This window comes from Aspergillus wentii (assembly GCF_001890725.1).
Source record: "Aspergillus wentii DTO 134E9 unplaced genomic scaffold ASPWEscaffold_2, whole genome shotgun sequence".
Classification (NCBI taxonomy): domain Eukaryota; kingdom Fungi; phylum Ascomycota; class Eurotiomycetes; order Eurotiales; family Aspergillaceae; genus Aspergillus; species Aspergillus wentii.
In genome coordinates, this window is record NW_024467833.1 from 2,938,217 (window position 1) to 2,965,435 (window position 27,219).

At 49.4% G+C, this 27,219-nt stretch overlaps 13 protein-coding genes across 13 annotated transcripts; 6 read left to right on the top strand and 7 right to left on the bottom strand.

Moving 5' to 3' along the window:
* Positions 1 to 398: 398 nt before the first annotated feature.
* On the bottom strand, positions 399 to 3,313 carry ASPWEDRAFT_106440 (vacuolar protein sorting-associated protein 35; the record flags this gene model as incomplete). Its single annotated transcript, XM_040827810.1, has 5 exons — positions 399 to 716; positions 781 to 1,329; positions 1,388 to 2,361; positions 2,422 to 3,059; positions 3,177 to 3,313. 5 exons carry the CDS (start codon positions 3,311 to 3,313, stop codon positions 399 to 401), a joined length of 2,616 nt encoding a protein of 871 aa, XP_040692845.1.
* A 931-nt stretch (positions 3,314 to 4,244) lies between these two features.
* ASPWEDRAFT_25023 (uncharacterized protein) lies at positions 4,245 to 5,120 on the top strand (the record flags this gene model as incomplete). Its single annotated transcript, XM_040832687.1, has 1 exon — positions 4,245 to 5,120. The coding sequence occupies one exon, from the start codon at positions 4,245 to 4,247 to the stop codon at positions 5,118 to 5,120; it is 876 nt and encodes a 291-aa protein (XP_040692846.1).
* Positions 5,121 to 5,901: 781 nt separating this feature from the next.
* ASPWEDRAFT_169030 (transcription factor TFIIIC subunit TFC6) lies at positions 5,902 to 8,166 on the bottom strand (the record flags this gene model as incomplete). The annotated part of the gene is made up of 2 exons (XM_040830385.1): positions 5,902 to 6,749; positions 6,807 to 8,166. The coding sequence occupies 2 exons, from the start codon at positions 8,164 to 8,166 to the stop codon at positions 5,902 to 5,904; spliced, it is 2,208 nt and encodes a 735-aa protein (XP_040692847.1).
* A 578-nt stretch (positions 8,167 to 8,744) lies between these two features.
* Positions 8,745 to 9,843, top strand: ASPWEDRAFT_25025 (uncharacterized protein; the record flags this gene model as incomplete). Its single annotated transcript, XM_040832688.1, has 2 exons — positions 8,745 to 8,786; positions 8,887 to 9,843. The coding sequence occupies 2 exons, from the start codon at positions 8,745 to 8,747 to the stop codon at positions 9,841 to 9,843; spliced, it is 999 nt and encodes a 332-aa protein (XP_040692848.1).
* Positions 9,844 to 10,096: 253 nt separating this feature from the next.
* ASPWEDRAFT_104027 (dolichyl-phosphate beta-D-mannosyltransferase) lies at positions 10,097 to 10,909 on the bottom strand (the record flags this gene model as incomplete). Its single annotated transcript, XM_040827613.1, has 2 exons — positions 10,097 to 10,730; positions 10,806 to 10,909. 2 exons carry the CDS (start codon positions 10,907 to 10,909, stop codon positions 10,097 to 10,099), a joined length of 738 nt encoding a protein of 245 aa, XP_040692849.1.
* A 370-nt stretch (positions 10,910 to 11,279) lies between these two features.
* ASPWEDRAFT_169033 (uncharacterized protein) lies at positions 11,280 to 11,839 on the bottom strand (the record flags this gene model as incomplete). The annotated part of the gene is made up of 2 exons (XM_040830386.1): positions 11,280 to 11,602; positions 11,656 to 11,839. 2 exons carry the CDS (start codon positions 11,837 to 11,839, stop codon positions 11,280 to 11,282), a joined length of 507 nt encoding a protein of 168 aa, XP_040692850.1.
* Positions 11,840 to 12,672: 833 nt separating this feature from the next.
* On the bottom strand, positions 12,673 to 14,802 carry ASPWEDRAFT_49222 (uncharacterized protein; the record flags this gene model as incomplete). The annotated part of the gene is made up of 1 exon (XM_040837236.1): positions 12,673 to 14,802. One exon carries the CDS (start codon positions 14,800 to 14,802, stop codon positions 12,673 to 12,675), a length of 2,130 nt encoding a protein of 709 aa, XP_040692851.1.
* Positions 14,803 to 16,562: 1,760 nt separating this feature from the next.
* Positions 16,563 to 17,113, top strand: ASPWEDRAFT_36904 (uncharacterized protein). The gene is made up of 2 exons (XM_040834571.1): positions 16,563 to 16,935; positions 17,045 to 17,113. Exons 1-2 carry the CDS (start codon positions 16,710 to 16,712, stop codon positions 17,068 to 17,070), a joined length of 252 nt encoding a protein of 83 aa, XP_040692852.1. The 5' UTR covers positions 16,563 to 16,709; the 3' UTR covers positions 17,071 to 17,113.
* A 303-nt stretch (positions 17,114 to 17,416) lies between these two features.
* On the bottom strand, positions 17,417 to 18,550 carry ASPWEDRAFT_25030 (uncharacterized protein; the record flags this gene model as incomplete). Its single annotated transcript, XM_040832689.1, has 3 exons — positions 17,417 to 17,511; positions 17,555 to 18,387; positions 18,438 to 18,550. The coding sequence occupies 3 exons, from the start codon at positions 18,548 to 18,550 to the stop codon at positions 17,417 to 17,419; spliced, it is 1,041 nt and encodes a 346-aa protein (XP_040692853.1).
* A 102-nt stretch (positions 18,551 to 18,652) lies between these two features.
* ASPWEDRAFT_36906 (SWAP/Surp domain-containing protein) lies at positions 18,653 to 21,531 on the top strand. Its single transcript, XM_040834573.1, has one exon. It carries the CDS (start codon positions 18,758 to 18,760, stop codon positions 21,206 to 21,208), a length of 2,451 nt encoding a protein of 816 aa, XP_040692854.1. The 5' UTR covers positions 18,653 to 18,757; the 3' UTR covers positions 21,209 to 21,531.
* ASPWEDRAFT_36907 (nuclear transport factor 2 family protein) lies at positions 21,520 to 22,555 on the top strand. The gene is made up of 5 exons (XM_040834574.1): positions 21,520 to 21,585; positions 21,760 to 21,945; positions 22,015 to 22,086; positions 22,152 to 22,250; positions 22,306 to 22,555. The coding sequence occupies exons 2-5, from the start codon at positions 21,874 to 21,876 to the stop codon at positions 22,417 to 22,419; spliced, it is 357 nt and encodes a 118-aa protein (XP_040692855.1). The 5' UTR covers positions 21,520 to 21,585; positions 21,760 to 21,873; the 3' UTR covers positions 22,420 to 22,555.
* Positions 22,556 to 22,986: 431 nt separating this feature from the next.
* ASPWEDRAFT_169039 (PQ-loop repeat-containing protein) lies at positions 22,987 to 24,047 on the bottom strand (the record flags this gene model as incomplete). Its single annotated transcript, XM_040830387.1, has 3 exons — positions 22,987 to 23,590; positions 23,650 to 23,907; positions 23,977 to 24,047. 3 exons carry the CDS (start codon positions 24,045 to 24,047, stop codon positions 22,987 to 22,989), a joined length of 933 nt encoding a protein of 310 aa, XP_040692856.1.
* An 865-nt stretch (positions 24,048 to 24,912) lies between these two features.
* Positions 24,913 to 26,682, top strand: ish1 (double-strand break repair enhancer MSC1; the record flags this gene model as incomplete). The annotated part of the gene is made up of 5 exons (XM_040837237.1): positions 24,913 to 24,997; positions 25,077 to 25,127; positions 25,183 to 25,330; positions 25,382 to 26,149; positions 26,208 to 26,682. The coding sequence occupies 5 exons, from the start codon at positions 24,913 to 24,915 to the stop codon at positions 26,680 to 26,682; spliced, it is 1,527 nt and encodes a 508-aa protein (XP_040692857.1).
* Between the last annotated feature and the right edge of the window lie 537 nt (positions 26,683 to 27,219).

The following is a 27,219-nucleotide window of genomic DNA, read 5'->3' on the forward strand; positions in this document are numbered from 1 at the left end:
GTTCACTCGTTACGAAATAAGATATCCTGATGGTGTACGTGGCTTGAGTGCTAAACTGTAAGGCATTATGCAATTCCAGCTGTTCCATGGAAGGGGGTTTCTAATAAATTCAAATCCTGTTGCGTTGACAATTTCTATTGTGACAATAAACCTTGTAAAACAAAGGGTATGTTTAAGAAATAAGAAAGGGAAATGGGGGGGAGAAGGGGGGGAAAGGATGATGCAGCTATATACTGAGAATCAAAAAATATCAAAAGTGGTAACTCGACTGGGCGACAAGTAAAGAGAAAGAAAGAAGAATAACCATTGATCCATCGCTCCGGCTCATCTTACATAACGGGCAATTGAACATAAAAAGAAAAAGAAAAAAGACAAACGTATCCCTTTGCGTTTCATTCCTACTGTCTAGCCTCCGTCACGACTCCCTCGTAATCTCTCGACCGGATATACTCCAGGGTACGCTGGAAGTGGCGCTTGGGACTCTCGAGGCTGGGGTTCGGTTCATCCTCGCTAGTCTGTAGGTTGGAGTGGATAAGCTCAATGAGCCCGTTGAGGTATTTGGTGGTGACGGTCTCATTTTGCTGGTCAAAGTAGTAAACGTAGCGGTTTAGAATCTCAACAAAGAGCTCCACGGACACGGCAGTGTCCATACAGGCATCTGCAACGCGAAGAGCCCGTTGAAGACATTCGAGAACACGTTTTCCGTCGCGGTAGAGCTGTCGATTACACATGTGTTAGAATTGGAAGCTCAAAGACGGCATACTTCACGGGGTGACTTACATTCTTAGGATCCTCTTCGCCTCGTTGAGGATTCTCAATCACCCACCAGAGGTGGCTCGCCAGATACACCGCGCGACATTGATCGGGTTTCTTGAGCAGCTTGCTGCCGTGCAGTGCAGCCTTTGTGATGAGTGTGTCGTAGTTCTCCTTGGAGAAACCCCGCGATCCGTGGAGTGCACCTGCAATGATACATACAGCCTGGAACTGGGCGCGCGAGTCACTGATCGAGTCCTCGTAGATCGTGAATGCCTGCGCAAAGAACTCGTAGCTGAATTCTTCGAAGCCTGTCTGGTCGGCCACTTCACCACACATCACGAACAGGCGCAGAGCCAAGTCCGCGCACCCGGGATTGACACGCTGGTAGAGGTTGTTGACACATTGGTGCATGAACCGGTAGAGTGCCGAAGACTGTGACTGCCAGTTGTCGTCGTAGTGCTCGCGGGACTTGAGCTTGCGGGCCAATCGTATCGAAGCAGTGATGATTGCTGGGGAAGTATACCGGATCCGCTCATTGCCATCAGCATAAGCTTTGCGGGTTGCTTGAAGAAGCTAAAATCGAGTGGTCAGCCATTTGTGCCGGAGTCTGCAGGTAGTTTGTTATACAAACCTTCAGTTGAGTATCGTTTTCCGGTGCCTGAATCAGGTGGACCAATCTCGCGAGCCATCCTTGCTCCTCGACAGTCTCATCGGTTTCTCCGCCTCGTCGCTGGGACTGCACTGCTCCAGGGTATCCCATGGCCTGTTGCGTGCCTTCCTTGATCAGCACCTTGAGAGCCTGCAACACACGGTCGAGGTTGTCCGTTGTTGCGATCAGAGTTCGGTTCTTAAGCAGATTGCGAGCAACCTCACCAGCGACAGAGCGCCGGGTAGTGTAGGATTGAGAAGACAGGAGTGGGATATAGTGTGGCAAAGCCAGAGCGGTGAATATGGAAACATAGGAGCGGATTGGTGCGAGAAGGAGGTGCAGGAGGTTCTGTTGCGCTGGCGCAGAGTGTAAGTCTGCGTGGTCAGCGTATTCGGCTGTCTTTTGCGTAGCAAAGTCAAGAATCTGGTCGACGTATTCTAATCGGTCAGGATAGGTATTCAATGCAAGATTGACCAGAGACACAAGGAGTGCCATGGTATCCTGAATTGGCAGGCCACGGGTCTTGATCAGGTTGACCACCTGCTCGTAAAATATGTCGTACAGCTTGACATCAGCAGGAACACCAGATTTTGTGCCATTTTCGCCGTCGCCATTTGCAGGAGACTCTTCCTCCTTTTTGGCAGATTCGTCTGTCTCTTTGGACTGCTCGACGCCATTCTCTTGGGTAGCGCTTGCATCTTCGGCCGTTTCCTCTTTCTTGGGCTCACCGGAAACTTCGAGCTTCTGGAGAAGTTTTGTGACGGCTTCCTCCTCGGTCTGCTTGCGGGCGTCGGGGTCAGCGGTGGACTCCTCTCGTGCTGCATAGGCCGACAAGCGATCCATAAGCCCGATAACAATCTTCTTCAGATCAACAAGTGGGTTGAGTCTAGCGATTGCAGAAAGCAGCAGGTCCAGGGTATGGAGGTGGAATTCATCGGGGAAAACCTTGGTGATGACTGCATAGAATGATCAGCATTCCCGAATGGGAACAAATAAAATGGACCAGGTCTCCTCACCTTCAAGCAGATACTCCTGCGCCAGAACATCGCGACACTGCACCACCTGCTCCAAAAGCGCCTGTAGAATCCCATTCTTGTAGCCTTCGAGGTCTACCAATTGGCTGAGTCTCACTATGTTGCTGCCTACAAGCAGCTCCAACTCCCGTCTCTCCTGCATTCTCTTTTCGCGTTCCCTGGACGGCCCCTGGTGCTGAAGTCGCACCCACAATTTGTTCATTTCCACGAAGTTGGTCAAGACAAAGCTGATTGAGTCCTGCATGTTGCCTTCAGGCCCGTCGCCAGTTCCAGTGGGCAGGTGATCTCTCGCTTGGCCGGAGAGGTAGTATCTCAAGAACAGCCCGCGGATCGGATGCTGCACACCTCTGCTCATCTCCATCATGTCCTTCATGATCTCCTTGACCGGGGCATCCTCGACAGACATGTAGACCGTGCCCACCGTGATCATAAGGTACAGTCGCGGGACGATGTTACCGGCGTACTGGACCAGCTCGTAAAGGTCGGCCAGATGGTTGACAGGGTGGTTTTCTTTCAGGTAAACGGAGAGGTGTCGCAGCGCATCGAACACGGCCATGTACAGTTCGTAGTATTGCTTGGGGCCTAAACTGGGAGTCCGCAACTCAGACACCAAAGTCGACCTGTAAACCCATTGACGAGCAACCGTTAGCCTAACTGCACCCATGTAAAACCATCTAACCACCAGCTAAAGCTCATAGAAGCTCCTCTAGTCCAGTCCGGGAGTTTGCATAGCTCACCCGCATTTGAGCGCATCCATAAGCTTGCCGGGAGTCTCCAGGCACCTTCGCATCATTTGCGACTGTTGCCGTACGACCCCCAATGCCTCCTCGAGGAGACGGCTCTGGTCTTCCGCGGGGATAACCGGACTAGCCATTTTGATCGTATACGAAGGATAGGTGGAAAGAGAGGAGGAGGGGCGGTTGGTGGTAGGAGTTCAGGCGGTAAACACCTGCCTGAGAAGGAGGAGGGGAGGGGGAAGTGCTTCAATGACGATTTCTGGGGAGGGTTGAGAAGCACTCTCTGGTAGGAATAATTCAAAAAACTACCGATCCATAGACCAGAAGGAGGAAAGAAAAAGAGGACATGCGATGAACGGATGCAGAAGGGTATTGTCGTGGTTAGTCTATCTTGCGTCTGTCTGGGGTCGGAGTTGCACGAACTAAAGAACGGCGACGCTAAACGGCGATTCGGGCGGCGTTTCAACGCGGTGACGCCAAGCGGGTCGTCAATTAATTAAGAACTCTTGTCTAGTGCTGTTGGAAATATATTTTGAAGAAAGCAATATTTTCTCAATTGACAAAACAGAAATATTTCTGTTTATCTGCCTGGAAAGGGAGTGGGAAAAGTATTCGTGTCCTCAAAGGCGGCAGCGGATCAGCGCAAGTACTGACGTATTGCTCCTCAGCTGAACTACGTGATACAAACAAGGATGCAACAAACAAGGTCTGAAGAGCTTTTATAATAGTTATCATATCTATTTCATTCATTTTGTTTCAATCTATGTACCCCGAAATAGAACCAATCTATCATGGCAGAAGACCCCCATGTAAAAACATTAAACCGAAAGGAAAGACTGATTAACATCCACCGAGAAAAAATTAAGATAAAAACGCCAGTCACAGATGCATCTCAACACTCATAATCACGTAGAGTCTAGGTCGTAAACGCTCAGAATTAATGAAAGGAAGAAGAGTAGATCCATGGTTGCCATGGCCATTCATTCTTCAGGTTGTTCGTAATCATCGTCTCGCCTGATAGTCGAGACATGGGAGATGGTTGGCAGTGTTTAGTACACACTTCCATTCATGTCGGGCCTGGATCTAAGCCTGGCTGCTGGGGGTTGGGACAACGCTGCTGGAGCTTGCAACGGCACTGCTGGTGGCGCCGAAGCCACGGGCAACAACAGAAGGAGCGACACTGCTGGAGCTCGGGGCAGCACTGCTGTAGACACCAAAGTCACGGGCAACAACAGAGGGAACGCTGCTGGGGCTGGCAACAGCACTGCTGGTTACGCCGAATCCACGAGCAACAATAGATGGAGCGACACTGCTAGAGCTCGGGACAGCACTGCTGGTGGCGCCGAATCCACGGGCAACAACAGATGGGACACTGCTGGAGCTAGGAGCAGCACTGCTATACACACCAAAGTCACGGGCAACGACAGAGGGAACGACGCTGCTAGAGCTTGGAGAAGCACTGCTAGAAAAACCAAAGCCGCGGGCAACAACAGACGGAGTAACGCTGTTGGAGCTGGCAACGGCACTGCTAGAGACGCCGTACCAGGCACGAGGAACAATAGATGGAGTTCCCGAGCTGCTGGGGTAAATTCCCAGGCTGCTCGACTGAGGAATGGCCGAAGTGGAAAAGGCTTCAGCTCTTCCCCAGAGGGCGTTGGAGCTGGATGCTGGGAAGCTAGGAGTCGGGGTGCCAGAAGGAGACAGCGAGACAGGAGTAGGGGTCTTGGTCACAGTCACGGTCTGTGGGGGTGGAGGAGGCAGATAGGATGGAGTCTGCACGGCAGGAGACGAACTCGCGCCATCGACATTGACCACAGAGTAGGATGCCTGTCGTCGCACGAGAGTATCATTTGCAGGTTTGGAGACGAAGGGCATCGCAGAGGCGACGCTGAGCGAAGCAAGGAGGATAGTTGCTGGAGAGAAATGCATATTGAAGACTTGTAAAAAGATTTGAGGGTTCAGAGAAGTTGATTAGAGAGATATGTGATGTTGAATTGTATTCAGTTGTAGTAGAGAAGATGAGAATGAAGAACGAATTCAACAGACGAAAACTTGGATTTTTATAAACTGAACGAGCTCAACTGTGCGGCCCAAGATACAACAAGCCAAGAAGGATATCCGGTATACATCATGTCATTGGGTGCATCTGATTTTCAGATCAGCAAAGAGGGAGGCTGGGAGAGCAGCACATCCGCGTGGACCAGCCACGATCATTTCCACTGCTGGTGAAGATCACCCTGAATGATCAGACAACAGCAATAGTTGTTGTGTAAAGAAAGTCATCTTGCAGAAGCACTAGGCTTGTCCGAAGCAAATTCACGGCTGCCTGTCGTGATCTTTTTTTGTTGAAGTCAAACCGTCCACCTTTTTCTAAGAAAAGAAACACGCCGATTTGCCCTGCAGCATGGCTGCGTGGTGACTAATCATGTGAGGCTGGGGGAGATCGACGCTGTGGCGTCAGAGCTGCGATGTCCATCACCGTCCACGATGATGGCATTCGAATTCTGGTGATTTGTTTGGCAGATCGAAATGGATGCCCGGTTTGACAGGTCACCCTAGTAATGTCGGTGACTCTAGCGCGAGTGCATCGTCGTAATCCTCAGACGGCAGCTGTTCTATTTACATTCCATGGCCCACCAACCTGTTCGATACCATTCGATGTGCATTGGTGGAACACCATGTCTCCATAGCATGCAATGTTCTCATTGAGGTGTTCTCCATAGACCTAGACAGCTAGATCCTCTACTCGAAGCAGACCGCAGCCCGTCCCTGCACTAGCCCATCCCGCACACGGTTGATTGGGGTTCCATGATAACGCCGTGATGTGAGTCCCTTCTTCGAATATAGTAATCATCATGGTACCGTTAATCAACTTCCGGTCGCCCATCATATTCCGTAATAGGCTGATGCTGTCCGCTCGATATCCATCTTGGAACCGACTCACTCCAGGACTCCCAGCCTCCTTGCCCCGCACCCATTCATGTGAAAACCATATCTGCTGCCATTGTTTTTCCTTGGGATGTAAAAGTCGTCGTATGGGGTTTGTCGCAACTACTGCACCCCCAGTGCATCCAAACATCACCGCCGGATGCCAGGAGCTACACGGCGCCAACGCGGAAATTGTACTGGGAAGTCTAGCTACGGCAGTTGTGGTGAAAAATCGCCGCACAGCCAGAAGCCGGACAAAGTCATTCTCATCGCTGGAGAAGAATGAATGCAGCCAGGGAGAGAATGATACAAACGGGGATCCTATACGCATGCGGTTTGTTTCGACCTTATCTTTCTGGTGGTCGGTAATCGATGACATCCGGGTCTCTCCATCCATGGATGTAGTACATATGATATGAGGGTGCATTGGATAGGCCGATGCTAGATTAAGGATGTATGTCGAGTGGACTTGTTGATAAAAGTATGGCAGGGGGTTCGATTGAGACGTCTGTGAAGGCGCAATACTCCAGATCGCAACGAACCCGTTGGCACAGCCTACAGCAATGTCACTTGGAGATAGCCACGTCACACACGTACACACAGTCGAAGGAGGCTTTGCTGTGAAGACGGAAGAATGAACTTTGTCTGTTTGTCTAAATGTAAGCAAAATGATATCAAGCTTAAGTGAGTTCGTCATCTTACAGAATTCCGCTGTGTTGGGATCCCGACTAATCTTGATATCAAGGACCCTTACGCACCCATCTCCCCAAACACCTGCCACAAGACCAATGTTTTTCAAAGCGTCTTCGTCATCTTCATCCCGTGTAGCTCGAGGCATAGGACACCACGACAACCGTTTCAAGTCACCCCAATCTGTGCATAGAGCCAGTCGTAATCTGGGCTTGAAATCCATGTCAAGAGGCTTCGTCAGTGAATCACCTCTTTTTGCCTTGAATGTCCACAGCTGCAATGTACTCGGATATGGCGCTGATGGGCTGAATGCTGGAGCCATTTTACCCTCGAACGGGCCCTTGTACCCATTTTTCTGTTCTTCTGATATTGGAGCCACAACGGCTAGATACTGAGTGAGACCCGGTTGATTTGGCGCCCAAGCTGTGCATTGAATCTTTTGGCCCATGTTTAGAACCCAGCCCTCTCGCATCTTCTTAGGTGCTCCTGAAGTGTCTGCTCGATCTTCTTTCGATGATGGTTTTTGCTTAGCCTCTCCCCACGCTTCGCCAAAGTTCACCGACTCGTGTAGCCCCAGCTTAAACAGTGTCTGGTTGTCAGTCGGTCCCATGAAGACAGAATGCTTTTCCTCTTTGGGCTGCGGCATATAAGTTCGGCGGGCGTTATCTTCACTGATTTTCTCCAGGCGTTGCTTTTTTCTGAATCGCCCTCCAATATCATCACCGTAATACCAGTCCCAACCCCGAGTACTTTCCCTCTTGACATCTTCCGGGTCAACCCCGAATGTCGGCCCGTAACCATATTCAGGCATCTTCAGAGCCTCATTCAAAGAAGAGCGGGTGGGAAAGCACGAATCAATGCCCCGACCCCACCGGTCCCTCGCATATATAATAGCCAGGACATCCCTCTCATCCGTACCAAAGGTCACCCGGAAATGGACCGTTTTCCCAACATGTTCAGAGGGATTCACGATACCCCGAGAGTGCGTCTCGTCCCCAGATAGCACGACCGTCCCATCTGGTCGTCGTTTCTTGTGGTATCGCGGATGGGGAACCTTTCTCCCACTGCTCTTCTCGTCTCCTTCTTGCTCGTCATCTTCTTCCATGGGAGGCTCTTCATCTCCACTTCCCAGGTAGACATCGTCGTCATTTTCCATGTCAACATCTTCATCTTCTTCCTCGTCATCAGGGACGTCTTGAAACTCTTCGTCGGACGAGTCATCTGCCTTGGCTGCTCTCTTTCCTTTCCGCTCGGACGGCTTCGGAATAGCCTCTGAGTCTGAACCTCCGCTAACCCCAGCGACTTCGAATGGATCTTCTGTATATTTAGTCCTGGGGCCTGTCAAGCGCGTAGACCTGCGCGATCTGGTCATTTTATATGATTGCCAGGGGTAGTGGTCAGAAACAATCCACCATTGAGCATATCCTCATTATAGCAAGTCCTTCTGATAGATATTTATTAAATTGCAATCTGCTTTAGTTAAATAAAGTAAGCTATAAGTTGCAACAATGAAGATTAAAGATAAAAAAAAATACTTCGACCTCGAATGACGACAAGCGCAAGGGTCTTGGCGGCTAAATGCGGTGTAATTTACGGTAACTTTACAACCACGGAACCGATGTGGTAACACGCATGAATACCCCGCGTTCCTCTCAGGGTTTTGTTTATATACGATTGTGAGGGGTTGAATTGGATTTATTTCAATTGGGACGAGTATACCAGAGGAAGAATATCAGAAAGAGGCATCCATTTGAGAGGTTTACATGTCCTGTAGTTCGCTGTATTCTTAAAGCTACTCGCCGTACTTTGGTATCACCCCTCTTCTCCAGTGGGCCGATACGTCAGACTCTTTATTTATATCAAGAGAGAGCTGATCTCACTTCAATCTACTCGACGACTTGCTGCCACTTCACTTATCGCCTTACAAGCAACTTCCCGGCCCCCCCAGTCATGTTGTCGAACAAATCACACGAGGGTGTTTTGCATAACTATGTACGCCCCTCCTTTAAAAACAACCCCCCCACGTCCCAACCCATTTTAACACCAAAAAAACGACCCAGAAAAACTGACCCTGAGTGAAACATAAATGTAGGCCCCGAGACTAGTCGCCTTCGAATACACCACCTCCCCCGATACAAGCAACAAACCCAACAGCCTCCTCTTCATCGGCGGCTTAACAGACGGCCTCGAGACGGTCCCCTACGTGTCCAAAATCGCCCAGGCCCTGGAACCCACCGAATGGTCGCTGTTCAGCCTGCTGCTCTCCTCCTCGTACGGCGGCTGGGCCGTGGGCAGTCTGGACAATGACGTCGAGGAAATCGCCCAGTGCGTCGAGTATGTTAAGAAAGTCAAGGGGTCACATGGGAAGGTCGTCGTGATGGGCCACTCGACGGGGAGTCAGGATGTGCTGCATTATCTACACTCGCCTAACCCCTTACCACGCAGTGAGGGGTATGATAGTGGGCTGCAGCATCTGGTGCGACCGGTTCTGGATGGTGCGATTATGCAGGCGCCCGCGTCGGACCGGGAGGCTTTGATTGCGACGCTGAAGAAGAACCCCGAGCTGCAGGGCGTGTTTGATGAGTTGGTGGCATTGGCGAAGAGTGAGCCCTACACGACTGGCAAGACCGGTGATACCCTGCCGTTGGCCTTGACGGCCAAGTTGGATTTCCCGCCCGATACCGCCATCAGTGGTCGCAGGTTTCTGAGTCTGGCGAGCCCGGATAGCCCCGAGCGTCCGGCTCCGGATGATCTGTTCAGTTCGGATTTGAGTGATGAGCGTCTGCTGCAAACGTTTGGTGCCGTGGGGTCGCGCGGGCTGTTGCGCTCGAAATTGATGGCGCTGTACTCGGGTGAGGACGAGTTTGCAGCACCGTGGATCGAGAAGGAGAAGTTGCTGGAGAGATGGAGCGTCGCGGCAGATGCCAACGGCGAAAACAAATGGGATCATGGTGACAGCGGCGTCATCGCAGGGGCCAGTCACAATGTCAAGGATGTAGGTCAGGGGGACTTGATCACTCAGGTCCTCAACTATCTGAGCCGGGTTTGAACAGCAGAAACACAATAGAACAGCACACAGCATTAGACGAATACCACGCATTTTAAGACCCTATTCTTTAATGTACACAGAAATAATTTGAAAGCAGATGAGATAGATAAGAACCACATGAGCATGACATGAAAAAAAGACCAGGAGGGTATAGTAGACGGGAGTAATGAACAAACAAGCTCATCAAACCCGGGGATTTTCAAGATATAAAAGAACCAAAAAGGCAAAAACGTAGTTAAAAAAAAAGACCATTTCAAACCTTGAGCCACAAAGTCATCACACCCTTGAGGTACTCCACAATCTCCGAACCACCCAATTTGCTCTCTCCATACAGACGATCGACAAACGTAATCGGACACTCGGCGACCTTGAATCCCATCGCCTTGGCCCGCACCATCATCTCCATCTGGAAACTGTACCCCTTACTCGCTGTACTATGGATCACCTTATCCAGCACACTCCTCTTATACAACCGGAAGCTGCCCGTAAGGTCACTCACACCAGGCATGAGCATGACATCGGCGATGAGGTTGGCCGTGCGCGAGGTGAACTTGCGGAACAGATCCCACCCGAACACGCCGCCCTTGATCTCGCCGCGAGTCGCGTACCGGGTGCCCGTGACGATGTCCGCGTCCGTCTCCTTCTGAATGCTAATCATCTCCGGGATGAACTTCGGGTGGTGGCTGAAGTCGGCGTCCATGATGATGACATAGTTGCCCGTGACGAACTGGAGACCGTGCACGTAGGCGGTTCCGAGACCGAGCTTGCCTGCGCGAGGCTTCAGGATGATGTGTTCGGCGCCCCAGAGCTTTTGGAGCTGTTTGGCGATCTCGAGCGTGCCGTCAGGGGAACCGTCGTCGACGATGATGACCTCCCAATCGAGATTGCTGGTGCGGGATAGCATTAGCTGATACAATCCTTACACATATGAGATTATAAACAAAAAGAAATATATAGCGTACTTCTCTCTGAATGTCCTCTCCAACAACCAGCAGATAATCGGGAGGTTCCTGCGCTCATTGTAGGTCGGGAGAATGACCGAGTACTTGTTCTGCTTGGGGCCCATTTTGATCACAAGTTAAAGAAGAAGAAAGCAAAAAATGACCGGCGAAATTAAAATAGATGTATTGTTTTAAAGTAAAAAAAGATGTGAGGGAAGTGAGAGACTGGCAGGTTATTTCTTGGGTTGAAGTGTCGCGGAATTCGAGAATCGATGCTCCTGAGCGATGCTGGGCTTGGCGTTTAACTCCGCGTTCGGCTCAACGTGGCCGGTTTGGTCGCATCGCAGGGAGACACTTCTACCAACTATACCATGTGTTTCCAACATGGATACAAAAAATATTGTACACCGTAGACAATCAATAAAACATTCATATACTAGGCCATACTCCATAGATACTAATATACAAAAAAGCAACCCAAATCGCCAGACTCAACTAAGAATTACCCGTCCAGCTTCCCCTCTGAATCTTCCCCTCATCCGCAATCTGATTATAAGATCGATCATACCGATTCTCCACCTCCGCATTATGCTGCTTCACATCCTCTGGCACATCTGGGCGCGGATTGCCATTTTCATCCACATTGGGTGATTGGCGAGCGTCTGACAACGTAGGACGGGCATTGTTAGAGGGCGTCGTCTCGATAGGCCGTTCCTCTGCGGGTTCGGGTTCTTTGGGCGCTGAGGATTTCGGGGTTGAAGCAGTGGATTGAGAAGAAGATGAGGAGGATTTCTGACCGACGTCTGGAGGGGGTGGTCCTGTTGGATTGGTTAGAATTGGATTATCTATGAGAATGATGGGATGAATATACCTGGATGTTCAATGTTTCGTGTGGGATTGTTTCCCGGGCCCTGGGACTTTTGCTCGCCTTCTCCTCCGTAGGAACTATGGGCGTATCGTCTCCATGGCGAGTGAGAAATAGGAACTCGATGGATGAGAGGAATTGTCAAGTTGGTTGCTCTTCTTAGAGGCTGAATGCGAATAATCGAAGTCATCTTGTTGTGATTATCTGATAGCTACGTGGAAAGACAAAAAGTATTGGAATAATCTGCAGGTTCAAAGCTCACTTAAATATATACAAAAACCCACCATGTCCGAGAAATCCTGATATCGAACGGCAGAGTGGCGGATTCAACATCCCATAAAGTTGCTTGCGGATGGCGATGACGTTCCATCGTTGTCATACTTTCCCCAACGATCGCCGTTGACCAGCAACAGCAATTGCCGTCCCTCAAGGGAACCAGAAAAAAAAAAATCCAGGAATCAATAATTATATTTTGCTTATCCTGCACGCCAGACAAATCGATTCTGATGTGATTGTCATGTCGTCTTGCCAGAAACAAACTATGACCCATCTAATCAAACAGAATAAATAGCCAATTGCGGGGATCATGGAAAAAATAGGTCAGGTAAAGATCAAAGATAGACAGACTGCTTGGCCGAATTGTAATAGGTGTCCTTGTTGCACCAAAACCTTCCAATAAACGCCAAAAATTCTCCCAGTGGAGTATATAAAAAAAGATGCCAAAATAGGTAATCGAGACACGATGTCAAACCCCAATCACACCGCAAAAGCGACGTAATGATCAATGGAATAATAGAAAACGTCCGCCATACTCAACAGGTAGACCCAACACACAAAATTGCAATCAAGAACCCGAAGTAGATCCCGCAAAAGACAGGGCAATAAAAAATGAAATAAATCGTTCGTATGCACATAAGTGAAAATAGATGCCATCTCCGCCACCGAGATTTAACGCCGACGCCTTGGCTCCAAGGGCAATGTTTTACAATGCATGCCCAACCCTTTTTTTTCTAGCAAATCAAATTAATCGGTCAAAGAAGCGCAGTAACATGTGCTTTCATATTGCGCCGTGGCCGTATAAGTTTGAGTCGCTACACCATTTGCCTTGATGGTGGTTGTTGGTGTCGGTTCGATTTCCGCAATGTCGACCGTATGGGGAGAAACGGTTGCGATATCGCCATTGTCCAGGACTTTCATTTGCTGGCAATAAGGCGACTTGGCCCCTGGATAATTTCTGTTCTCACTGATCTTGATGCGGCGAGGGTAGTTGGCTAGGGAGCTCGAGCCGGTTTCAGAAGACAAAAATCCGGTGGTGGTGGTAGTGCTAGCGGTGGCACTGTACTGATATTCCTTGGTCGTTTCATTGATGTACAGGAAAAACTCCATCGCTGTGCTATTCCACCAGCAGAACCACGGTTGATCGCCCACCTGGGTCGTCTGCTTCATCTGCATCGCGCTGGCAATCAGGTCTTCCTCGGAAACGTATCGCTTTGAGAGTGCATTGGAGGGGAACTTGTCCTGGTGAACGACCACCAATTTATCGAACTGGGCGAAAAAGAACAGGGCAGGACCAAGACTGAGATCTTGAGTATCGTACATCATGCTCAAACTTTGGTTTTTGTGAGGTAAATACGGCGGCTGAGCCCCGTAGGAAAAGGATGAGGTGTCAGGCTCGAAAGTAATTGTCCGGCCCAGATCCGATCCACCGATGGAAATGGGCAATTCCTTGCCTTTGGTCGCGCAGCTCCAAGCTGTGTTGTAATCATGGTCAGCAATGCAAAACTTCGATTGATTTTTGGGGTTCGCCGGAATGACGTATGAGCCGGTCGGAAGAGTCTTGAGATAAGCCGGGGTTGTTGATACTGGGGTCGCATCCATTCGTGGAGTAGCTGTAACGGTGACAATAGGCGGGCCCTTTGATTTCTTGCTCTCCTCGCTGGTCGCTTTCTTTGCGCCCAAAACACCACCAATGACACCACCAATACAAGCCACCACAATCATAACAACCCCTACTAGGACTAGGGTCCAAATGGGAAGCCCACAGCATGCTTTCTTCTTGCCCTTGGTCTTCAACTTTTCCTCAAAAGCCATCACGCCTGTAGCCGGGGCTTCTTCGGGCTGCCCACCCTGTCCACCCTGTCCACCGCCGCCGCCGCCACCACCGCCGCTGTTGTTGCCAATGTTGTTGCCAATTTGGTTACCGTCTCTGCTGATAGGGGGCTCCGATACAAGTGTTCGGGAGGAAACTTCTGATACCGGTGGGCCTACGTGGTTGGTATGATGGTCTGCTTCCTGGGGAATGGCGGCAGCATTCAGTGTCTCGAATGTGCCGGGGGGTTTAGGGGCAGCACCGTCGGGGTAACGCGAGTAAGGAGGGAGCTGTTCTGTGTGTCCGTCGGGCCCAATGAGATCACCGACATCATCATCAGCGCGGCCTGGCGGGCGTTGATAGGCCTGGTTGTGTCCTGGGAAGCCAAGGGGGATTGCCGCGGTATCCAAATCCTCCTCCGGGACGACATTCTGCGTGTACATGGCATACGGATGTTGCGGTGCGTTGGTATCACCGAGCGGTCGATCGATTGGTCGTACTGTAGAAGTAGTCGTAATACTGGGCGAACGGCTAACACCCACCTGTGGGTACATAGCATAGGGATGGCTTGGACCGGTCGCGCCCGTGTAAGGACTAAGAGCTCTGGGGGGCATGGAGAAACGGGACGAAATACTTTGGCTTCGTTGTGTCATGGAGGGAGTCGTAGAGGCTATGGAATTGCGGTTGGAGGCCTCGACCCCCTTCTGGGGGAGGCTCGATCGGTAGGGGGTATCATCGAAAGAGACGCGAGCCTCATCCCCAAACGGGTTCTCAGAAGGCTCGGGGTCATTTGTGGTGGAATATGGCTTTGAGGGGACAGCTGTTGAGCGAAGGGTACTCGAGGAAGCGACCGATGATATCGAAGGACTTCGCGGTGTGAGGGTTGCTTGTTCCGAATCGATGGGTTCTAGCGAGTATTCATCCGAAAAGACATTGGGATTGTTGGAGTGACCGGAGGAGGAATTTTGAGGCATTGCATCTGGGTCCTGACCCTGAGAGAGACGTTGAGATTGAGAGGATCGAGAGAGGGAGCGAGAATGGTCGGGTGATAGACGCCCAGACATGGCGTAATACAGCCCTGTCGGGCCTCCTGTCTGTCCGGTCAATCCGCAAGAAGGATCAGATCAGTCACCTGAGCGAACAGGGAAGGATGGAGTAATATGGTAGAGTAGAAATTAAAAAAAAATGTCGATATAAAAAATAAAATGATAAAAAAAAAAATCCAACAGAATAAAGTAGAAGTAAAAGTGATGGGGGGGGGAAGATGGTTGGATAGGGAGTGGGTTGGGAATGGAGGGAATGGATTATTGGCGATGGAGGAGAGGAAGAGGGAAAAGAGGAAAGAGAGCGAGAGGGAGAAAGCAGGCTAGGCCGGATTGGGCAGGGCCAGAAGGGGTTTAGCCGCAAGCCGGAGGGAAGCAGCAGAAGCACCAGAACCCACTTTGGGCCCTGCGCCCCCTCTTTGCCTGGCCAGATCAGGGTCGTATTTACATGTTCATTATTCTTGTAGTTTGTCATCTATTATCTTCCTTCTTATCATATTAATGGTATACTGTAAGTGTGTTCTGTAGTGATATTACTATAGCAGGTGTAGGTAGATGCACGCCTTGACAACAAATGTTTCAGCCAAAATCCAAGAATCAGCTCCATCTGATCGTCTTCCTAAAAGACGGGCTTCCCTCGGCCGATTGGCTGCCACCGCATGAGCGAATAATGGAAGGGTCTGTCTTGTCCAGAACCATGCGAGACTGGGGCAAATGGTCTTTGTCCTCTGCATCCCAGTTGATCGTATCTACGGTGCATATTATTGTTGAATTGATGAACCACAGGTTGCCTGATCAAACAGGAAAAAGAAAAGATGGGCTAGCGCGCACTGATGCCGATTCTCACTGGCAGTCGATCGCCTCGATGGTTCCTAACTTCATGATCAGTTGATGTGGAACCCGAATTTGCCTGGAACGGAAAACTCTACCTGGCCGAATCCGGAAGAGTCAGCGAGTGACTTCGTCCATCATTTACATAGTACAATAAGTACAGTAGAGTACATTGAATGCATTCCCATCCATCATCATTACAATAATAATGTTGAATAACTATATTCTCAGTCCTCTATCTCTATCTCATTCTACTCAATAAAGTATCATCCAGATAACAATGCTACTAACCATGCAGATTCGGAGCACTTCCGCCATTAAACTTCTCTCCCCCCAGAAGGAACCAGAATTACCAGATCCAACCAATCTTCTGGACTGAATTTTCTGCAGTCCCAAATACGGTTCTCTTCCAGGTCCATATCCACTGGCCCTGACTAGTTTCTCTGTATCAGGTTTATCTGCCGTAGGGCTGGCTCCGTTTCCACTCGGTGTGCCTGTTTAGGTATACACACACTCATTCCATTGTGCTCGTGTTGAAATTGTAGTCCTGATCTGCAGTATCACCAATTACACATGTTAGATAACCGATTGAGCGATTTAACAAGCAAATCACATCAAGCCAACTCAACTCAATACGAATCCAAACCTTACCTAGCATTTCCGGGGTTATGGATCTACTGCCTGTCACACACTGCCAGAGTTGAACATTATCTGTGAGTTCATGTGGAAAACGCCTATCTGATATACATGAAACTAGAGCCCATTCATAACATGAGAAACGCATATCTCAGCCAAGCCACTCCTGTCTCTACGAAACAGACGAATTACGACTCAAATCAAGCATTTTTTGGCACCTGACAGTTGTACTATAGAGAACCACTATGGAGTCAATTGTATCGATTAGATTGGATAGTAACCAATTAGGAAGACTTTAGTATACTATATCATGGATGCTGAAGCTAATCGTCCGCATGTGCTTTTCCTGCTATATTACTTGGGCATTTCAAGAACTTCATGGTCTTGTATAGTTAGGATGCTTGCATAAAGTTTTTTTTCATATCCACTGTTGTAGCACACAAATATCACTGTCCTCAATCATGTCCTCATATGTCAAGCTGGTTGGAAATCCATATAACAGAGCTGGGTATTGCCTGTGTGGTGCACCATGCTCCAAGTTAGCCCTCACCAAGCAGGTCGAGGCTTACAATAACACTGTTCATATTTGGATGCAGACTAAGAAATGCACTGGTATGACAATTTGGGACTTCAAAGACAAGTCAGTGCGAACGATGGCTCTGGTGAGGCTTGTCTCTACTATGATGACTATACAGCCAATCAGCTGTTATCGCCGTCGAGGAAGCTCTCGAGGGAAGAGTTGATCTGTCTCCTAAGAATGATAGAACACAAATCATTACAATTCGTGTGAACATACCTGAAGTGCATGTCTTGAATACCTAACCGAGGTGGGGCTGGCGAGAAGGAAGAGGAGTCTGAGACTTTGACTTGGCCAGGTGGACTCTTTCCTGCCACTATGACGCACACACTCGGCGAATATATTGTACCACCTATCCAAGCCTGTCGGATGATTTCGACAGTGGAATCATCCAAAGCTGAGACACGGGCAATGCGGGGGAATTCACCCTAGCAGTCTCCCCGCACAGGAACCACATATGTGTTACGGAACAGTGTCCGTTTCAAAGGGAATATCCTCGCCATGGTAGGATACCTTGAGTTCAAGACAGACAATAGCTGGATCTGTTATCAACTGTCATAGTTTCGTGTATTCAAGACCGTCTTAACGACATTATGTCGGATAATCTGACAGACCCCTTCTCTCCCCAACCTCCTGCTCCGCTTTGAATCGCAGGCCTGACTCGTAGATACCAGCCCCATGCACGTCTATCCAATTCGTCTCTTTCAAGAGTGGAGGTCCAGGACTGACATACCATATCGATAACACGCAGCAGACGCCCCAAACATGTTTCCTTTTCGGTTTCCAATTGGGCCGTGGAACCTCCCTTTGAATTAGTCGGAGATCCCTTGCTTTGATCTTTTATTTCCGTGAAAGATTTGAATAGATAGGACCGAGCTGATTCGGGCGTGAATATAGGGAGAGGCTTGTTTGCTTTGGCATCTTTGGAATCTCGCAGCTCTTCCAAATCCACTCCCCATACCGGAGGCATCTGATTGGAGTCTTCTGGGTCACTTTTCCCCAGAGCATCTGCCGCACCTTGCTGTAGGTGTGATTCCTCATCCTCCCCTGCCTTCGGGTTATAGCCCCATCGTTTGAGAATTTTGATTTCCCTTCCTAGGACTTTGACCACCGGCTGGCCTTCTCCCCAACCTTCTTGTTCAGCGGTTTGTCCGCTCTCAATACCGAGACTGATAGCTTTGGAGCGACTGTTGGCACTCACGATGGCCTGCGCAAGACTCAGTCTACTTGAAATCGGCTGCTCGGGCATCGTGTATTTCAGAACGCAGACTGCAAATGCAAGTACTAGTGGTGCTCGATTTGTGCATAGAACAGTCTTGGATAGCTCCTCTTCCGTTGCGGACGAACTAGGGAGCGACAGTGCGTTTTCTTTCTCGAATGGCGTAGCGTCATCTTTCAGAGTCGTCCTTTTTGTCTTCTTCTGCGGCGATGCTGTCGCTTCTGTAGGCTCTTTGCGCTTCTTGGTAACCCTTTTGGCGGCATTCAGTACTTGTTTCGCCGTCTTTTCGTCCTTGAATATTTCTTGGAGGGGTTTGAGGTCTGATTTCGAGATCTGTTCGGCACTGTAATTCAGGTTAGGGCACTTGAAAGTAAAATAATCCAGCTAGCATACCTCATCAGATTAGCCCTTTGAAGGTCCATGATCTTCCCCATGGCCATTGCAAGCGGCACTTTGGCATCCTGCGATAGAAATCGTAATAGCGTCTGAACCTGAGATGCAGCCATGGCAGTAACTATCGATATTTAGATATACAGCCAAGCAACTGAGGAAGAATAACTGCAGGCTGGGTAGTTGTAGTTGTATGGTCCCTGCGGATGATCTCCGCTCCCGCACCGACAGCTTCACCTGCTCGAATGAACGCCTCCGTCAATCTTCCCGCAAACCACACAACACCACATCAGCCATCGCTGCATTTGCAGCATTCTCTCACCATGCCCGACGACCAAAAACCTAAGGGATTCCCCGATGTATCGGCCAAGCTCTCTGCCCTCCCCAAAAAATCGCTCTTTGAACGCCAGAAAGCCGAAGCAGAGGCTAAGCGTGTCCGCGAACGAGCCGAAACCGCCGCTGTCTACGAGGACTTTGTCAAGTCGTTTGAGGATGAACCGCTGGGATCTGGTGGTCGGCCTATGATGGATGGGAGGCAGAATGCATTCGGGAATAGTAGAGGTTCTGGATTTGGAGGAGGCCCTGCGAAACGCCATTTCACAAGCTCCGGTCCGCGCAGCAGCGGGCCTGGGACTTTGGGCCCGCCGCCGCCATCGCTTGCTCGAAAGCGTAACCATGAAGGATTTGCGCCGTTGCATCGGAATCGAGACTCTGCACAGGGTATATTGGGTTTTGATAATTCCCCATCCAGCTCGTTAGACGCGACGTCAGCTTTTCGCTCTGCGGACGAGGAAGAGGAGAGGAGAGCGGATGCGAAGGAGGCGGAAAGGGCTGCAGCTAAGCCTACGCTGTACCTGGCTACATTGCCTCCCGGAACGTCTCCTTCCGTGATCAAGTCTTTGATTCCATCAGTTCTGGTCGTTGACAATGTGAAGATTTTGCGCCCCTCCGGGCAGTCCCCGACAGATCGAAAATCAGTGTCCGCCATTGTCACACTCGCCAATGAATCTGCTGCTTCGGATATAGACAGTGTTGTCAGCTCCATTCAGAATAAGTATCTAGGTTGGGGATATAACCTATCGATCTCTCGACATCTCTCATCTGCTGCAATCAGCTCTACAATGCCAGTGACCATTGGCAGCTCATCAACAAACTCACTTCCATTTGGAGCTAAGAATATATCACAAAACTTTGGGGGGAGTTTGAATCGTGCTCCGCCACCCCATCGCGGTGGATTTGCGCCTCCAAGCTCATATGGGCCAGGCTACGGCAGGGGCGGTCCTACCATGCAAGTCGAAGTGAAAACGCCATCGGATATAAAGCAGCTGAGATTGATACACAAGACCTTGGAGAATCTACTAAACTACGGCCCAGAATTCGAAGCTCTGCTTATGAGCAGACCAGATGTTCAAAGAGAAGAGAAATGGGCTTGGCTTTGGGACCCACGAAGTCCCGGTGGTGTTTATTACCGGTGGAAACTATGGGAGGTTCTCACAAACACTCGGTCAAAAAGAATAAGGAGAGGAAGGAACCAGCCAGCTTCACTCATATTCGAAAGCGGTGCGAGCTGGCTCCCCCCTGAATCGGATATCAAGTTCGAATACACCACCCGGCTGGATGAGTTTGTCTCGGACGAGGACTATGACTCTTCTGATGAGGAACAAGGCGATGCCGAAGACGACAGGCGACACCACGGTGGGCCACCACCTGGCGACAGTCTAGGTGGCCTTAATGAAGGGTTAGGCTATATGAACCCTCTGCAAAAGGCCAAATTGACGCATCTTCTTGCCCGGCTTCCCACGACACATGCAAAATTACGGAAAGGTGATGTGGCGCGTGTCACTGCCTTTGCGATCGAACATGCAGGTGCAGGCGCGGATGAAGTTGTTGAAATGATTGTATCCAACATCATCAACCCCTTTGCTTACGCTGGTGCAAACCCTGACCGTGAAATTGAGAAAGGGCTTGCTAGGGGGGACAATGCTGGAGATGCCCCCAACGATACTACGGCCCCAGAATCTCGACCCTTGGGCAAGGAAGTTCTAGACACATCTTCTGCTAAGCTTGTTGGTCTCTATCTGGTCTCCGACATCCTTTCTTCATCCGCCACAAGTGGCGTGCGTCATGCCTGGCGATATCGACAGCTATTTGAGTCGGCACTCAAGGCACAGCAAGCCTTTGAGCATCTCGGAAGACTTGAGAAGGATTTCAGGTGGGGACGATTGAAGGCCGAGAAATGGAAACGAAGTGTCGGTTCTCTCCTACATCTATGGGAAGGATGGTGTGTGTTTCCGCAGTCGAGCCACGAACATTTCGTCCAAGTCTTCGAGAAACCACCGCTTACGGAGGAAGAGCTACGCGAGGAGAAAGAAAAGGCGGAGGCCGAACAGGCTGCTTCTGCATTTGCTAAGAACAAGAGTCGATGGAAGGCCGTTGACGAGGAGGACACAGCAAGGTTTAACCCTGGCAAACCACCAGTGATGGATCAGAATAAAATGGATATTGACCAGCAACAAATCGCCCCTCTTGACGATGAGAATCTCGACGGGGAGCCGATGAGTGATATTGATGGTGTCCCCATGGAGGACAGCGACTTGGAGGGACCGGATGGTGAGCCGATGGAAGAAGAATCGCCTACGGAAGAAAGCCAGCAAACAGAGCTGAAAGAGCCGGAAAAGCAGCCTGAGCCACCTGCTCAGCCAGAACCTGGGCCTTCTGCTCGAAAGCCACGACCGAAAGCAGAGGATATGTTTGCAGATTCAGATTCCGAGTGATTGTCCTGTTCCATACCCCATGCCAATGATTCGCGTTGTGGCATTGCATACGTCATCCAATGTAGTCCATCTCCAAGCACTACTTGTATATTCAAATTCTATGTTCCCGCAATACAACAATAATAACTGCATGACAATAATGCCTCATGGAAAGTAGAAAAGGCAGCAATTGGGCGGCACAGAGCGAGCCGGCTTCCGTAAGGCATCAAATCGCCGGCGATTAAATTTCCCTGCTCGTCCTTGCCCCACAATCGCTCCTCCGATATCAACAGTCCCTCCTCAATCCCTCTGCCTTCTCATTCCTCATCCCAATTTCAGCGCGCAAATACCCATCTCTTCATCTCTGATCTTTCAGACACAATCATTCAAAATGGCCGGTAAGTTTTCCTGAGTATTGAAGACCACCGTCTTTCCTGCCTGGTCCATCTATTTTTCTGCACCTGCATCTTGCCCCTCCTCAGCCTCAGCCCTATGCAAAAAAAAAATGCTGTCGCATGCGTGCAATTCATCGAGAAGCGAAATATGAGACTGACAAACTTTTTCTTTTCTAGACTTCGCAAACATCGCTCGTAAGTGATGTCCCTTTCACCCTCCCCAGCGACTTTTTCGGCATGGTTTTGAATATGTTGAGAAAAAGCGGGGTGGCCGTCTAACATGAAATCGTCATGACAGAGCAGTTCGTTCAGTTCTACTACAACACCTTCGATACCGCCCGCCCCAACCTTCAGGGACTCTACGTATGGCAGCTTTCCTCTTTCTGGGATAATACAAGAGTGGATGAGCTGACGATATTCGGGATGTAACAGCGCGATGAATCTATGCTCACCTTTGAGACCTCTTCCATCTTGGGTGCCGCGAACATCATTGAGAAGTTGACGGTCCGTGACATTCAGAAATAAAGAAATTTGTCTATGAGCAATGGAAATACTGATATTGTTTTCAGTCTCTCCCCTTCGAGAAGGTCCAACATCAGGTTTCGACCCTTGATGCCCAGCCCTCCAGGGATGGCGCTATCATCGTCATGGTGACTGGTGCTCTTCTCGTATGTTCCTTCCTTTTTGAATTCAGTTTTGGGACTGGTTTAACATTTAAATTAGGTCGACCAGGAACAGAGACCCATGAACTATAGCCAGACCTTCTTCCTCCACCCCGACGGCCAAGGAAGCTACTTCGTCTTCAACGACATTTTCCGTCTCGTCTACTCGGCATAGATTCGCGGTGAGATGAAAGCTTGTTAAATATTGGAGGAATTGTTGATTAAGGTGCTGAATTAGCCCCAGTGGAATGGTTTATGATGGGAACTATAATTTAGCCAGAGAAAGAGAGGTATGGCTTGGCTGTCCCGCCACTCTTTTCTGTGCAGTGCGAATGCTTTGTTTTTTGGTCATTGAATGAACATAGTCGAGGGGACTTTTTCTTGTTCTTCACTGTGTAATGACAGCGTTCCTTAGACAGACTATAAACATCACCAAGGTGATATGTTTTTTTTTTCACGGCAAACCGTCTTAAACAATATGAGTTACGTCGTTCCACATGCGCAGAGTTCATAGAGATTGATCTTGGTATCTAGCTTAGCGGCTAAAACTGACTATCTAGTTTCTCTACTCATACAAATTGCAGATTGGATGTGTACAGCATGCGTAGTAGTCGAAACTGGTGAGAATATATACCGGAAACCTGAAATAAACTGATTCCAGTAGGTAAAGCAATCCAGTGCCTTGGAATAAAGCAAATATTGACATTTCGAATTCTGTTTCCTAGCAAGTACGGCATTGGAATCACTGGCTCTGGAGGAGCGGCGTGTCCTCGGACGGCTGCCCGTTGGATTCACGTCGCTGTTCATTGTGTATATCCACAGGGGCTGTGGGAGAGGCTTCCTCACCACCGTGGTGATGCACCTCCTTCCTCCTGGGATTGGGGTTGACATATTCAAAGTACGTGGCGAGGAAAAGAAGGGTTCCCTGCAGACAAGCCGTCACGACATATACACCCCATGTGCTCCAGCCTTCTTTCCCTAGTCGTGCGGCTAAACTGGCCGCCCACACGAGACTGCCTGGTGTCTGGATGCACATCATCGGTATACTGAGACTGCCTACGCAGCGCAGCCGAACGGTGGTGTAGATCTGCGGGAGATATTGGATCGAGGAGAGAACGGCAGCTAGAACTCCGAGGAATTCAGCCCATGCTTTGAGCGATTCTGGTCGTGTGATTGCAAAGGTGACGGAGATGATGAGTACGATGAGAGCGTGGAGGATGCTTAGGCCTGTCACGGCTAGAGCGGTTCGGTATGTCGGGCCATTATCTTCATCGGAGGCGGATTCCGGGGTAACTGGCGAGGTCGAGGATGTGGCTCGTGGGAAATATATGACGAAGAGAAGGAGGCTAGAAGTGAGAGATGGGGTCAGTCGGGGTGTTTGTTCGCCTTTGCGATAAGAACTTACATTATAAAGAACCCGAGCCATTGCACTCCAACCTGCAGAATGCCCAACAATGCCGAAAAACAACTGAATCCACTGATTTCCTTGCAGCAGGCCGCGTCTTGTATACTTCGGGGCAGCACCAAAATGTTGGCGAAAGACGACGTGCCGGACGTCGTACCGAGGAGGATGAAGAAAGGAGAAATCCCAAAGGAGCTTCGCAGGGAGATGATACGGAAGTGTTGGGGGAGATAGGAAAGGAGGATTCCGAAAAGGATAAGACTGTATTTAGAACAGCTATGTTAGAATTCGATGCAATGATTGAGGATGTTCAGAGCAATCCTATCTTACATTGATAATATGAAGTTTTTATAGTCAGGGGAGGCCAAGCTCCGGCAATGGGGACTCAAGAGATCATCCATTTTGAGGTGAAAGAATCTGGTATAGGCAGACCTGGCCCATATACCACTTTTTTGATGAATGAATTGTGTTCGAGGATGGCTGGGAATTGTATTCGATCAACACGTCGTGAAGTCGCAACAAAGCCTTATCTATTGGTCAGGAGGCTGTTTTGCGATGGCGGTCGAGAAAACGCTCAAGGGTCGTCTGGTATACCACCAGAAAGAAGAGACAAACCCATCAAGTGGCTCTATTATAACGAGACCATGATGGCAGCGACAAATGCTCTTCTTGGTGGTGATGGGCGAGGATGGATGATTTGTCACAGGTGACGGTGAGTTCTTTTCTTAGTCCCATTCTTACTATTAGTTGGGCTGCAGGCAAAATGTCTCCGCACTGCTGAAACAGGTGACGCTACTGAATAGTCTCTTGTCGCAGCATTTAATAGTTTTGTATACAGCTGGCCTAGGAGTTTTTCTATTGTTTTCTCTTTACGATCGTCTTCTTCTTGATGGCCTGGTTTGAGTTATGGAGAAATCCAGATTGTCTCGACTGATGACGCCAATTGCAGCAGCTCGCCCACTGCGTTGCTGCAACTACGTCACTCGGCATCATCTTCGCTCCAGCGCCTTACTTCTTTGCTTGCCAGCTCCCACTTCCTCTGCTTTTTTCAATCTGAATGACAAAGATTGAGCTACTTCTTGATCAGCTTCTTCAAGCAGAATAATAGGCACACGGGTAAATGCTCTCATCATCTATCTCCTTCACTTCCCCGTCTATCCGAGCACCAGTTCAAGACAATCACTGACAGCATTTTGGCCACCCAGAACTACTATCGAGATTTATTCGTGAAATAATACATAAGATACATTAAATCCATAAGTCAGGATGAGATTCAACTTGGCCTCGGGCCTGCTGTTGGTCCTTGCGACTACAGAGGCCGTTGGTGCCGTCAACTGGTTCAGCAAAGCTGGTATGTTTGCGCCCGGATAATGAGAGAGGGGCATTTTCCATATAACCCCAGTTATCAATTCGTACTCATACTGCTGTAGTGTACAACAGATGGCACGAAACAGAGCTAGAAAGATGGCTTTCCGACCACGGTCAGTATACTACGAATTCTTCGAACTGGACGCAGCTGATGCATAGCAACAATAGATATCCCGTATCCTACACCTGCAGATCGCAAGGATCTTGAGGACTTGATGAAATCAAACTGGGATATGAAGGTCCAAAAGCCCTTGGCGCAGATGACAGACCAAAGCTCTGACCAGTTGCATCATGCAAAGGAGTGGATCTTTGATACGTGCGTCACATGTGCCATGAACTCATTGAAATGCTGCTAACATCGAATCAGCTGGTCGGACTCTCAGCTCAAGGCATTCTTGGATCGACACGGTATTCCTGCTCCGCAGCCGCGCAGGCGTGATGTTCTTCTGAGAACTGCCCGTGAGAACTATGAGACAATTGCAAAGAAGATTGGCGAGACAGCCGCGTATCCTGGAAACTGGGTTTACGCACAGTGGACAGAGTCTGATCTGAAGGAATGGCTCGATGAGCGTGGATGGCCTGTGCCTCAGCCCAGTACTCGGGACAAGCTTGTCGCGTCGGTGCGTCGCAATGCTAGATTGGCTAGCCTGCAAGCACGTAGCATTTCTGCTTCTGCTGCTGCTTCTGCAGATGCGGCCCAGGCTACGTTGAGCGAAGCGCTGTTCCAAGCTTGGTCTGACGCGGATCTGAAGAAGTTCCTTGATGACCATCAAATCAAGGTGCCCCAAGGCTCCATGCGCAATGAGCTTGTTGCGCTAGCAAGAAAGCACCGCGCTTCTTTGGTCAGCCAGGCATCATCTGCTTCTAATACCGCTTCGCAGTGGATTGGTGCTGCTACCTCTAGTGCTGGCAATGAGTATGCGCGAGCAACCGACTCGGTCCACGATGTGTTTGATTCCATCATTGAGACTTGGTCCGATTCTCGTCTCAAGGCATTCTTGGATGCCAGAGGAATTCCTGTCCCTCAGAGTGGGAAGCGTGATGAGCTCCTTGCCAGTGTGAGAGCACACAAGCATCAGGTGGCAGCACATTTCAATGCCTGGAGCTTTGATACCTGGGACACTGAACATCTCAAGTAAGAGTTCCCTTGAATTTCATTGTTCTCGATTCCCCCTTGCTAACCACACATATAGGAACTACCTGTCTTCCATGAACGCCAAGGTGGCTCATCGCGCGGATGTATCCCGCGAAGAGCTCATGAGACAAGCGCAGGATGCTTACGCCAAAGCCTCCAAGGCTGGAGGCTCGAATCTAGCCTCTGCTACTTCCTACATGGCCCAAGCCACCGAAGCAGCCAAGGGCAGCTCGTTCGATACTTGGTCTCGCTCTGAGCTCAAGGCCTATCTTGACTCTTATGGCATTCCCGTGTATCAGGGTTCTAGCGCGAATGAATTGCGGGCGGCCGCTAGACACCAGGCTCAATATTTCACATATGGAACAACGAGTCCATATGGCACACTCTACACCAAGTTCAAGGACACTGCCCAGTGGGTCTGGGACCAGCTGAAGATTGGCGCATCGAGTGGCAGAGCTCAGGGCCAGGAGTCTGCAGAAAAAGTGAAGGATACAGTCTTTGAAACGGCTGATGAATTGCGCTCGGAGCTGTAAAATCATTTCCATGTATTTGGAATCCTTTCTCTTCGATCTATGTAGGCGGCGGTGGTTTTTTTACTGTATGGTTTTTGTATTTATGATGCTTATGACTTTCTTTTTTGATTTTATTGGTGGTTTCTGTCATGAATGTCTTAATATATGAACAAAGGTCTACAAGTCCTGGTTAATGGAAAAAGTTGTTTGGTCATTGGTCTCGTATCTGTACTAAGTCTCTGACAACACCGTCGGAAATATATCATTGACATCTTCCAATTCAAAGGTAAACCGCAACAACAGAAAGGAACAATGTTATCAGATAAGACCAAAACAAATTTTGCATTTTAACTTAATCCGATGGTTTCTGTCTAAATCCACAAAATGACTCAAAATCATGCCTCATGCGCCCTAATGACCTCAAGGCAGCCGAAATCGCTGTTACATCATATGCAACTTTTCATGGAACCCATCTGCTATTTTCCACCAAATCAAGAAAGGAGCACTTTGAACTGCAGCATCGACTGACGAAGCTCAGAGACGGTATTAACCATATAT

What these genes read in the sequence shown, in the direction of transcription:
- ASPWEDRAFT_36904 (XM_040834571.1), top strand. Translation starts at nt 16,710, where the DNA reads ATGTCCTCATATGTCAAGCTGGTTGGAAATCCATATAACAGAGCTGGG. An exon ending in GCTTGTCTCTACTATGATGA is followed by an intron (nt 16,936 to 17,044) that starts CTATACAGCCAA and finishes GTGTGAACATAC; the next exon opens with CTGAAGTGCATGTCTTGAAT.
- ASPWEDRAFT_36906 (XM_040834573.1), top strand. Translation starts at nt 18,758, where the DNA reads ATGCCCGACGACCAAAAACCTAAGGGATTCCCCGATGTATCGGCCAAG.
- ASPWEDRAFT_36907 (XM_040834574.1), top strand. Translation starts at nt 21,874, where the DNA reads ATGACAGAGCAGTTCGTTCAGTTCTACTACAACACCTTCGATACCGCC. An exon ending in CCAACCTTCAGGGACTCTAC is followed by an intron (nt 21,946 to 22,014) that starts GTATGGCAGCTT and finishes GGGATGTAACAG; the next exon opens with CGCGATGAATCTATGCTCAC. An exon ending in ACATCATTGAGAAGTTGACG is followed by an intron (nt 22,087 to 22,151) that starts GTCCGTGACATT and finishes TATTGTTTTCAG; the next exon opens with TCTCTCCCCTTCGAGAAGGT.